The sequence below is a fragment of the Anguilla rostrata genome, chromosome 16, assembly GCF_018555375.3.
Source record: "Anguilla rostrata isolate EN2019 chromosome 16, ASM1855537v3, whole genome shotgun sequence".
Taxonomy (NCBI): domain Eukaryota; kingdom Metazoa; phylum Chordata; class Actinopteri; order Anguilliformes; family Anguillidae; genus Anguilla; species Anguilla rostrata.
Window position 1 is genome coordinate 30,043,737 of NC_057948.1, and position 12,138 is coordinate 30,055,874.

General features: G+C 42.7%; 2 protein-coding genes across 3 annotated transcripts in view; one reads left to right on the forward strand and one right to left on the reverse strand.

Annotated features, from left to right (window-relative positions):
• The window catches only part of ankrd27 (ankyrin repeat domain 27 (VPS9 domain)), a 42,052-nt gene extending 39,807 nt beyond the window's left edge, over positions 1-2,245 (reverse strand). Inside the window, exon 1 of the mRNA XM_064312023.1 lies at positions 2,108-2,245. The gene's annotated coding sequence lies outside the window, so the exon portion shown is untranslated. The remainder of the gene's footprint in view (positions 1-2,107) is intronic.
• Positions 718-6,207, forward strand: si:ch73-167i17.6 (regulator of G-protein signaling 9-binding protein). Of its 2 annotated transcripts, none has more exons than XM_064312034.1 (2): positions 718-910; positions 3,109-6,207. In XM_064312034.1, the coding sequence occupies exon 2, from the start codon at positions 3,135-3,137 to the stop codon at positions 3,861-3,863; it is 729 nt and encodes a 242-aa protein (XP_064168104.1). In that variant the 5' UTR covers positions 718-910; positions 3,109-3,134; the 3' UTR covers positions 3,864-6,207. The 2 variants fall into 2 exon arrangements, with proteins under 2 accessions (XP_064168104.1, XP_064168105.1); XM_064312035.1 differs by lacking the exon at positions 718-910 and adding an exon at positions 2,382-2,476.
• Positions 6,208-12,138: the final 5,931 nt, after the last annotated feature.

Sequence of the window (12,138 nt, forward strand, 5' to 3'; positions counted from 1 at the left end):
ATTATACTCTACATTGATCTTTTTTCACAGCTGCGGTTTCCATCACACACTGCAGCTACTAGCAAGACAAATAAGCATCAGCAAGCAGAACCGAATGTCCCTGCATTCACTACAAATCTTTTTGCAAAGGGGCTGAATACATGCATGAAATCTCATTCATCCCCCATTACGCACTCACACAAGTCATTAAGGGCTGAAAGGTCTGTGCCTCCTAGCTCACATGGGTGGGCTTTCTCAAAGGGCTATCGTGTACTGAAGAATAATCTGATAACTGATTAAATATGAGTTTTTCAAAAGCAAATACTGCTTCACCATCTCATGTGAGGCTATAAGAAGCCGGGGATGGTTCAATGGAACATACAGTCACCTCCGTATTGATCAAGTTTATTGCGGCCTAAGTGACCACATCAGACTAAGCATCACGTGATCAGGCAGGCAATTCCCATAAACTTTCTAGCTGCGACCTCAGCTCTATAGCTTTGTCTGTAGGTCGGTCGGTCCACAAAAGTGTCCCGTCCCGTAGCGGCCACAGTTTTCGCCCCAGGTGGCTGAAATTTTGGAGGCTCGGCCATTACCGAAGGTAGAGCTGAGTAACTTTTAGGCCGACTGACCAAGAGGGGGCGTGGCGATGGGCGTGGCCTATCCCAAAAAGGTGCCCGAATGGATTCACAGATTTGCACAAGATTTTGAGGAAAGGTTGGTCATGAGCCAAAGAAGAGGTAACGTGTTTGTGTGAGGGTGTGTGCGTGGATGCATGCACACATGGATGCATGCGCGTGTGCGGTCGCAGCTATTGCCGATTCGCGCTTGTTACACAAGATTTTTCCCCCAACTTTTCCAGTAATACAAGGGAAATGATGCCCTTGAATAGACGGGGATTCATCAACGGACATTTGAACAGCAAAGAAAGGTATTTTCAAACAATTTCAAAACCAATTTAGAGGAAACCAGACCATTACAACCTGAACACTGATATTTTTATGTAAACGTCACAATATTTGGGACTACAAAAGTTCACAAAAATCGATATGTTTAGAGGCATCACAGCTCAATTTAATCAATTCATGTCGGATAGCTTGATTCTAAAACTTTAAAGGGACTGAACTGTATTAACATATTTTCGGCAAAGCAATGGATGTAGCATTAAGCCTGTTTTCGACATGCAACAGGTTTACTTGACAGGGGCTGTAAATAAATTAAACGACTGTCCTATTCTCAATTTGTGCATGAATAACACCAAAAGTTTAAATCATCAGTTGATGGAATGAACGAATCAACCAACTAGCAACTACGTGGCAGATAATGAACGTGCTTTTAACCACAGTCGATCTGAGCTCATTGTTCTTGCATGTGTGACTGGAGTTCACGAATAATTTCATAGCTAGTTAACCTTAGATACGGTATCTTAAGGAACACAAAGGCTCGCTTTATCCAGATTTCAGTTGCACCATTTTGCTAGATAGCGTACCAATGTTCAAATCGGAATATGGACTACTGTTTGCTTTGCATTTTGCACTGCCATTGTTTTAGACTATTTTTCACTGAAAATCTAGCTAACATTAGCTATTCGCATAGAAAACCGCCCTACTCCTCATTTTATATTACCGTTAAGCCAAAGTCATCCACGCTGTACGTGATTATTTTACAGAAAGCTAGTCAGCCAGCAAACTATATCTTGCAAACTAATATGACAACACATCCGTCATCGCTATCCGGAAAACAGCTGCTAAATTGACATTAGCTAGACTAGCTAGGAGGACACCAGTCGTAAAACCACATCAAGTACCAATAGCAATGATCTTTAGTTTTCAACTGGTAGCCAACTGGTTCGTTACTTAAGTACGACAGCACGCATTTTAATTCAAACGATATAAATTTGTAACAGCCGCTAACATGTGATAGCTAGGGCGGACACAGTGGAGTCAGTAGAACCACTAGACTACTAGCTTGCTAACTGTTAGCCAGCAGGCGACAAGTTGTTATTGGCCAGCCTGTCAGCTTGCCTACAGCAAACGTTACCGCTCGAACTGGCAAAACAGTAGCTCAAATGAACAGAACAAAACTATAACATTTTTAATACAGAGTAACCTGTTACAGATGGACTTACCTATTTTGCTATACACGCCAGGTAGTCATTGCAAAATTTCCACTTCCAAACTGAACTCAAACAAACGCTATCCCTAATCCTCCGTCAGCACTACAGGTCAGTCTAACTTGATTTCAAAAGAACTGCTTCGTTTGTGATTGAAGTACGTTTAACCAATAGTGTTTAAAATATGAGTCTGAGGGAATGAGACAAACCAATCAGAGTTGCGTTACTCCGGGTTCTCGCAACATCAAAGGTAACATTTCAGCTTGTCGCTGATTGGTTCTTTCCTGTTACGCGTGCATGTGACAGCTCAGGGCGCTTTGAGGTATTTAAACCCCGACAGTGATGCTGCTGAAGTGGACAGCTCCCTTGCTGGAAATTTTCGAGGTAGATGGCAGCATCATTCCCATCTCTCAGGTGTTATTTGTTCAACAGATAGCGGCTAACAAATTCTGTTTGTCTATAAACGGTGGAGAGAACACATCTTTATGTTTCAGAATTGGACTCATTTTCAAGATTAAAAAGATTTTTTGCTTTTAACTTCCGTGAACCTAGACTACCGAGCTAGCTACCTAGCTAACATGCCATTTAGAGTTTCTAGTCAGCCGAGTTTGGAATAGATTGCTGAAAACACCTGTTACTACATCTGCACGTAGAGAGCTAAAGTAAATGTAAACAACTAAACATTTTCTACGACTGCAGATCTAATCTGATCTATATTGGGTTTCATTTATTTGCTTGAACGGTTGAACGGACACTGGTAACCTCGACTACGAAAGCTACAAATAAAGCCGATCACTGGGATTTTTTTTTTACTTCAAAGCCTGGGTGCTGTCTGCTAAACACACAGGCAACACGGATGGAAAGGAATTTGCTATGGCTAGATCGTTGGGTGAATCTAAATGGCTGCTTTCTTTCCGTGGAATCTAAACCAGTCTAAAAACACTGCTATTTTATAAGACATCTGGTTGGTTTTAGTTCTCTTGCGTTTCGTTTTACTATCTTTCCATCTTTGGCAGAAGGAAGATACGCATTTTGGTTAAACATGGGGAAAGAGGAATGCAAAACGATGCTGGATGCTCTTAACAAAGTAACCGCCTGCTATAGACATCTGGTCATTACTCTCGGGAGCACCTCGGATTCGCAGAATCTGCGGGAAGAGCTGAAGAAGACTCGCAAAAAAGCCCAGGAACTGGCCACGGCTAACAGGACGAAACTGACGGCTCTGCTGAAAGACAAGACGATAAGCAAAGACGACCGAACCGAATACGAGCGGCTATGGGTGTTGTTCTCAAGCAGCATGGAGCTGTTGGATGTAGACATGAAAAGGTCTTTGGAAATCGGTCAGGATTTCCCATTAAAGGTTCCCACGAGGCACCTTATACAGACGGGGATGACTGGCAGTACCACCACCGTAGCCGCCAGAGCCATGAGCGTACAGAATATGAAGTACGAGGCGGATAGCAACATCGACACCGCAGATCTGAAGGAGCTGCAAACCGAGATCACCCAGGTTGGCCAGATGATGGAGGAAATGGAGATGAAAGTCCAGGTCGCACCGTGGGCAGTAGAAGCCAAGCAGGAGGCAGGGGCTGAGTTGAAGTCAACAGTTAGCGTTGGAAATTCGTCCGTTGGGGTAATTTCCATTTGCGAGGAGGAGCCCAAAGATGTTGACGGTGAGCCTGGCCTCATGAAAGTTTTCGCAGGGATAATTTTCACAGTTATCGTGCTCATCGCGGGCATCCTAGCATATTGCGTGATTAACCTTTCTTGAACTATATAAACACACGAGCTATGTGAAGTTCGTCCTGGTGGGACACCAGTAGTAAATTGATGATCCCAAGAGATCAATTTTGTGAAGAACAGGAAAAATGAAAAAGCAACCCTCTTGCGGCAAGTCCTTGCGTGTTATCGGAATCAGCGCACCTGTGTCGGGTTTCTTTGGATTTAAGGATAATTGTAAAATACATTTGGTCAGAACTAGCGGAGACTAGAAAGCCGAGAGAACAAGCAAGCATACCATGCCTCGCATGTACAGAATGTCATCAACTTTCATGCAGGTAGTATTGCATTTGTAGTGTAATATTGTGTGTCAAAGTGATGCCATTATGAAATAAAAGTGTTGTGAGGGACCGCTGTTAATGGTTAAAACAAAGTAAATAGTGCACAATCCTGAAAGGGGTTAGACCAAATAGGCTACATGTTCTTTTTTGTACAAAATCCCAGATAATTCGATACAGACTACGTTAGCGCTGGTTCATCTTAACACGTGGTCCTGTGCAAGTGGAAAATTAGTGTTCTCACTTGCTAGTTTACCTTATTTGTTAGGGGTAGCCTATCAAAAAGGAAATAATTGTCATGCATTGTGATGCATTTATTTGTCACTGTACGAACTTGAAATTAGTTATGTCACAGCTGTTATCCATAACTAACACATATTTACGAATGTTACTGACCAAATTATTCTCAGATTTTTTTTTTTATGACAAACTTGACATTTTACAAGTATTACAGTAACTGTTTACGCCGGGATGTGTCCTCGCAAATATGACTGCGTGCATAGTATTGATATGGAAGTTGTACACCACGTTTGTGCTCATGAACGGATGAGATGCAGATGATTTGTACACAATATAGCCCACACTTTTATGACTGTGTTCATAGTGTATATACAATGAATTATATTTATTATACAAATAAACAAATGTATAATGACAAATGAAAACATTAAGTTTGTTTTTGAGCAAACCTGAACCTTTGATAACGCGAACAATGTAGGCTAAGCCTAAATAGGCTATGTGCTACTGCATCATAGCCTACGTGTTGTCGTTCCCAGCGTTGAACTGCCGGATGAAAAAATAAACACGTAATTACTATTTCAGCTGCTAGAGCGTAAGCATTCATTAGGCCTGGAGGCCCAAGGCTTCAGACGTTAACGGGTACAGAAATTTGATGCAGGAAAAGATGCATACTGTGAACTTTTGTCCGTCAGGACAATTTGTCCATTTTTATAGTTGTAAATTTAACGATTCTTCTGATGATTGAACCCATTTAACTTTGTTAAAAAGGGACAGTGCACAAAACAACATAGCAGTAATAGCAGATTTAGCAGTTCAATTAATGTACAACTGTACTCTTTATACATAGACAATCATGAAAAAAGTTTTATTTCAGATGCTGTCTGAAGCACTGCATTGCAGCACTGCAGATTTCTACTTCTTAAGGTGTATTTTTGCATATTGCACAGGCGGTGTTGTGTTTGCACTCTCAATATCCCCTTTGAATAAAAGTTCATCATTTAGGACTGAGGCCTCAAAATGCTTTGCTTCTTAATGCGATTATGCTCTAGTCTTAAATCCTATTCAAATATGACTCAGAGATAGACGCCACGTTTTAAGTGGCTTCCTGTGTAGGAAGAGTGCAAGAACGAGCGTCAGGCTGGAAGCAGATGTAGAGAGGAGAAAGTGCGATTACAGGATTATGAAGGAGACAAGTAAGGCAACCACAAAGCACAGGAGCCAAAGGGTCATGAGGTGGATTATCAGACGCCAATCGGCTCGTCTCCTTCAAAAGACTCAAGTGACCTGAGGAAAATCTGTTCAATGCATTTAAAAGGTTTGACACTGAAAAGCTGATTTCAACCAATTGGCAACGTATCGCTTTTTGCCTTGCCTTAAGTGCTCACATGGAGCCACTTCAAATATACCTGGGACATGCAGAGCAGAAATGTTGATCTGTCTGAAAGTATGGTCTACGTGGAGTAACTTTCACCCCTCATGCCACCTATAAGATATGGCTGAAGCAAAGGTGACTAAATGCAATTGGTAGCTTGCTGCAAAGTGCAATCAGAAAATTGGTGATGTGTCTTCACACCAATTCACATGTTCAGAATCCAAAACCGTCCTCTTCTACAGTGCATTCGGTCTCTGTGTACTGGGATCTCTGCACCTATGTAGGTTTTAAATTATGTATGATTGATTAATTCATCCCTGGCTGCATTTTGTGGCCGTAAAAATCCACCCAGCTGGTTGTTTAATGATCGGATACCCTACTCTGAGTGGTCTGTCAAGGCCTCCCCCCAAATTAATAGGAAACTCAAATAAATGTCATTACATATACTCAAGGTTTTACCATTTTCTATGGCAATTTTCAGACTTCTAAAGTTGAGCTTTGAGTATAAATGTCCCTGCTGTACCACACTTTAAACGTCTGCAGTTCACTGTCATCAGTCAGTCTCGTGCTGAAACTACAATCCCTGACACACCCTGTATAATTCATTGTGACACCCTTACATGCATTCATCATCCGTACAATTCCTTCCTTAATTGTTTTAGAATGTCCATCTAATAATATACAGCTAGCAACTACTAGAATTTAGCAAACCAAAAAAAAAAAAAAAGGTTGGAGACCCACATGCATATACGGAGCAGCAAGCCATTTCAAATGACTTGGCCCAGAAGAACTGCCACACCTGACACATTCATCTCACAGGTACACATCCAGTCAGACTATATCACACCAGTCCCTCGCTCCCAAGTGTGACACACAGGAAAGGTTGAAAACCCCCCATGTCCCTCCGCCTGCTTTTTCTCTGCTTCCAGCACGGACACGTGAATGCATTAGTGCTCTTTGACAGGGATCTTTCAAAGCCGCTCAGTCGTGGTGGGGGGGTGGGGGGGGGGGCGGGGGCTGACTCGCGCTCAATGCTGCTGCCGTCACCGGTCACACATAGAACATCTGCGCCGCGGTTAAGCTTAGTTAAATCTGCGGCAATCGAAAACGACGGGCAAAATCAATATGGCGTCAGCGAAAGGGAACGGTTCTGCACGTCAGAAATCAGCAGCTCTCAGACGCCAGCCTGGAGAACAGCCAGCCCCCTCCCCGCGTTCTGTTCGTAGGTTCTCACGTTCACGTACTGCTGTTCACAAACTGTTCTTTCAGACAAGCATTTCTGCATTAATGCATGGCATCCCACTTAGGGCTTTATTAAAAAAAAAAAAGAAAAAAAAAAGAGCCATACAATGAATTTTTAAATAAAACGAGGTGTGAGCAGTGAATAGACATTATTAAATGCAAAAGCAAGGAAGCAGCAAGGCAGTGATTTTGAGGATTAAAGGTGGAGGACTTCAAACAGAAACAGGGCACTGAAGAGGTTTGTGAGCCCACACGCACGCACATGCATACACACACAGACATGCTCACACACACACACGCACGCACATGCATACACACACAGATATGCTCCACACACACACGCACACACATGCATACACACACACAGACATGCTCACACGCACGCACATGCATACACGCACGCTCACGCACGCACGCACGCACATGCATACACACACAGACACGCTCACACACACACGAACGCACGCGCATACACACAGACACGCTCACACACTCACGCACGCACGTGCATACACACACACGCACGCACATGCTCACACACGCACACACCCACACGCACACTGACTTTCTGTCGCACGCATGCTCACACACGCACGCACGTGCATACACACACACACAGACACGCTCACACACACACTCACGCACGCACGCACGCACATGCATACACACACAGACACGCCCACACACACGCACGCACATGCATACACACACACACACGCTCACACACACGCACGCACGCATGTGCATACACACACACAGACATGCTCACACACGCACGCACACACACACACACGCACACTGACTTTCTCTGTGTCGCACACATGAACACACACACACACACACACACACTCACTCACTCACATACCCGTTAACTCCTTTTGAATCATTTAGAGCACAAGGTAGGAACAGCTGCTAAGGAGGACATCTCTATTCTCTGTACTGCACACTGCCAGCAAAAGCCAGAGAGACACTGCGTTGTCATTTTCTGCTTGTATTTGGAACACTGAAATCTGGCAGAGACTGAGAAACGGGACTGGAGGGATATACCAGGTCTCCCTCAGTCCTCTGCCTGACACAATCTTTAATGAATTCACCATCTGACTCATTCTGGGACTGCAGTATTCACTGTGGCCACCTCAGCCTCAACACTGCCTGGAGGTCTTAATTACTTAGAAATGGAAAACACAGGATGCTAAGAGGGAAGAAGATACACAGGTAAGGTGTAATAATGAACTTTAGATGCGAGGAGAAGAAGAAGAATCAAGTTTCTCAACCTCATCCAGATTCACTGACATCATAGAGCAGCTCACTTTTTGCCTCTATGGCGCAGCCATCTTGGAACAAGCTAGGTCATGAGGTCACGTGAATGGGTTGTCACGGAATGAGAAAGTTAAGTACAGTGCTTTTAGTGGACTGCTGATGTTCGAGGAGTTCAACGGATCAAGAGGAAAAAACAAAACAAAAAGCCCCGAGATGCTCTAGTGAGTATTATCACTGCACCAAAGAAAGCAGTAAACTCATTCATTTTCATTCACTGCCCCTGAGGAGACCACAGGCACTATACCGCTGGCTAGCTGCTCAAAAAAGGCAGAGTCTGCCTGTGGGACGGGGGGGGGCGGTCTGATGGGCCAGATTACATGGCGGAGAGGAGAGGAGTGCTTTGATGAACTCTGCCTATTTGTTGGTCAGACAACAAACCAACTGAAGCCAGACGCTGTGCCATCGGTCTTTGATTTCAGTGGGTAGTGCAGGAGAGACGGACAGGCCAGCCCGTGAACCGACCACTGCCACTATCCGCCACAGGGTGAGGACACAAAGATGCGCTAGCCAGGCAGGAGAGTGAGCGGTTTAACTTCGATTAAAGGGCGAATTTAAGCTTCTGATAAACTCAGAAGTACCACATGATATAATGACTACAACTTATCTGCCAGGTCCACCGAGTGTGTTTTCCTGATACGGAAACTTAGCAGGATCTCATAATGCTACCCCTGGACTGTCAGTACCTCATCTAGTCCTCCATATATAGTGGCAGACTACGCTCATGAGGTCCAGTAGTTACAAAGCAACACAAACCCCAACTTGAGCACTACAAATACATGAATTCCTCTCCCTAAAGCATTACCCAAACATTAGTATACCTCTTAGCTGCAAACCACAACCTTTCAGTAGGCCAAAAAGAATTTCATTACAAACCACCTTCTCCACAGCAGTATCGTAAAAAACGCAGATACCAAACAATAACACAGCACGTTGCCAAATTAAAAAAAGAAAAGAAAAAACATACCTGAAAGCCTATACCTCGATTACAATTATGCCTGACAAATAATGAATAATGTCATACCATTTTATTGGGAATTCCCTATTTTCCAGTCAACCATTCATGTGACATAAGCATTGCCAAAAACAAATATGGCAGCATGCCTACTTGCAAAGTAGCACAAAGCTTTTTTAAATATCCAATATTACTTTCATTGTGGTGCATCTGAGCTCCACACATTCATCTACATTGTCATTTAATTTTCCCTTTAACCATCTTCCCCATGTCCCCATGGACCCACTGAACTCTGTATTAAATCATATTAAATTAATTAAAAACCAACGATACCTTCTTTTTTTTTGTTCTAAGAATTTACTGATTTCATGTAACTGTCATCTACACGATGCATATTGCACTGCATGCATCTGTTAAACGATAAAGACGGCCCTATTTGTGATGACAATCTGTCCCTGTACAGAATGCAGAAGCATGTATGAATCACGGCGATATCTGCCATCACATTCTTGCCCAGGGACGTGAATAGAACCTACATATCAGTATCACCGTGAGTGGCGCATCACAGGTAATATGTTTCAACCTCATCGCCATGGCAACCACCCACATCCTCGGCGGAAAAGACCAGTTGTTTTACAGAGGAGCGATTCCTCCTCTCGCAGTCGAATTGGGGGGGGGGGGGGTAGCGGTAGAATAGGAGAGACGTTAGAACACATCCAGCTTGTGAGCCAGAGTCCCTAAAGCGCAGGTAGATTCACATGACTAACCGCGTTGCCATTTGTATTCCACTGCAAAAATCCCCAGGGTCTACAAAAAACACGGCTTGTTCGCGTAATTCATGCGCACTCACGTCACCGCATACAGACTCATATACGCATAATCCCTTATGATCCTCATTAGTCATCACATTAAAAAAAGTATCCTTGTGCCAAAAAGGAGGAAGCTTGACTGTATGTTGGACACCTGCTTTCCTAAATAGAAACCTAATCACTTCTGGATCTGCCTCTGCTTGGTAGGCTGAAATAGGTTTTTGTTCTTTTAAAGGGTCTACAAGCAGGTATTAAGAATCCAACATAACTCACACTGTAAATGAATGCAGAATCAGCAGTTGCAAACACATTCTTCAAAAATGGCTGTATACAAAATATGGATTACACTACTATTATTTATGTCTTTAGGAGTGTTTATCATTTTAATGTTTATATTCCATGCACATATAACAAAAGAATCCAACAAATCAAAACAAAATGCTACATCAAAGTATTCATAAACAAAAAAAATATGCATCTTCCAAATATCCAACTTCGATGCAACATTCATAAAATAATGAGTATGTACACTCACCGGCCACATTATTAGGTACACATGTTCAACTGCACGTTAACACAAATATCTAATCAGCCAATCACGTGGCAGCAACTCAATGCATTTAGGCATGTAGACATGGTCAAGACAATCTGCTGAAGTTCAAACCAAGCAACAGAATCAGGAAGAAAGGTAATTTAAGTGACTTTGAACGTGGCATGGTTGTTAGTGCCAGATAGGCTGGTTAGAGTATTTCAGAAACTGCTGATCTACTGGGATTTTCACGCACAACCATCTCTAGGGTTTACAGAGAATGGTCCGAAAAAGAGAAAATATCCAGTGAGCGGAAGTTCTCTGGGCAAAAATGCCTTGTTGATGGCAGAGGTCAGAGGAGAATGGCCAGACTGGTTCGAGCTGATAGAAAGGCAACAGTAACTCAAATAACCACTCGTTACAACCGAGGTATGCAGAAAAACATCTCTGAATGCACAACATGTTGAACCTTGAAGCTGATGGGCTACAGCAGCAGAAGACCAACCCGGAACTAGCAAGGTGTACCTAATAAAGTGGCCTGTGAGTGTACATCACAGCCAACTGGCCAATAATTCCCTACAACTAAGTGTTTAAGCCAAACCTATTTAGGTGGTTACACAATTTAACATAAATTCCCTTCAACGTAAACTTCAAGCGGATATCCATGCAAAACTAAGGAAGTTTAGAAGTGGCATACTTCACATCAAAAGGAAATTTTCCTGTTCATACACAAGAAAGTATATGAACATTTACAATAAAAACGTGATTATGTAGGAACTTTTAACATTTGAACATTATACATGCTTGGCTTGCTGGGATTTGCTTCATCTTAAAACCCTTAATTTCCCACAAATGGTTTAGTTTCAGGGACTGTGTGCACACTCAAAATAGGACAAATAGGGCCTCACAGATTTCACCTGTCACCATATAATAAAATCAAAAACCTGTACCTTGTTGGTATCGTTGGCCATAAAGCACCTTGCATGAAATGAAAGAATTAGTTCTGACTGATTAAAAGAAAGGGATGAACTGTGGGACCCTAAGCCAGTGGTTTGGTCCTGGGGCCACCCCCTGTGTAAGATGGTTTTTGTTCCAACCACAATTGCAATTCCAGAATTTTAACAACCTGTTCATTTTTATGAATGATGTTTTTCAGGTTTTGGGGGATCTGAACACATTGTCAGAAAAAGATAATCATGCCACGAAGTATAAAAGTCCCAAATTATGCTAAATTGTAAACAATTATGTAAAGAGGCCAAAAATAAAACAGAAAAACCCAAGTGATCAAAGTAAAGACTGAGGTGAATCAGTATGCTACTAACTGGTGAAAGTGTGGACGCACTGCCACTAAAACAAACCATTTCGTAAAGGAGGAATTCAGACAAAGCAAACCATAAACCACACCTCCACTTAAAGATTAAGGGAAAAATGATGAAGAAAAAAAAGCAAAACAACACGTGTTCAACAACCCTAACTGAGCGAGATATTGGATGCAACAAAAAACAGCACAAAAAGAGACCTTCCA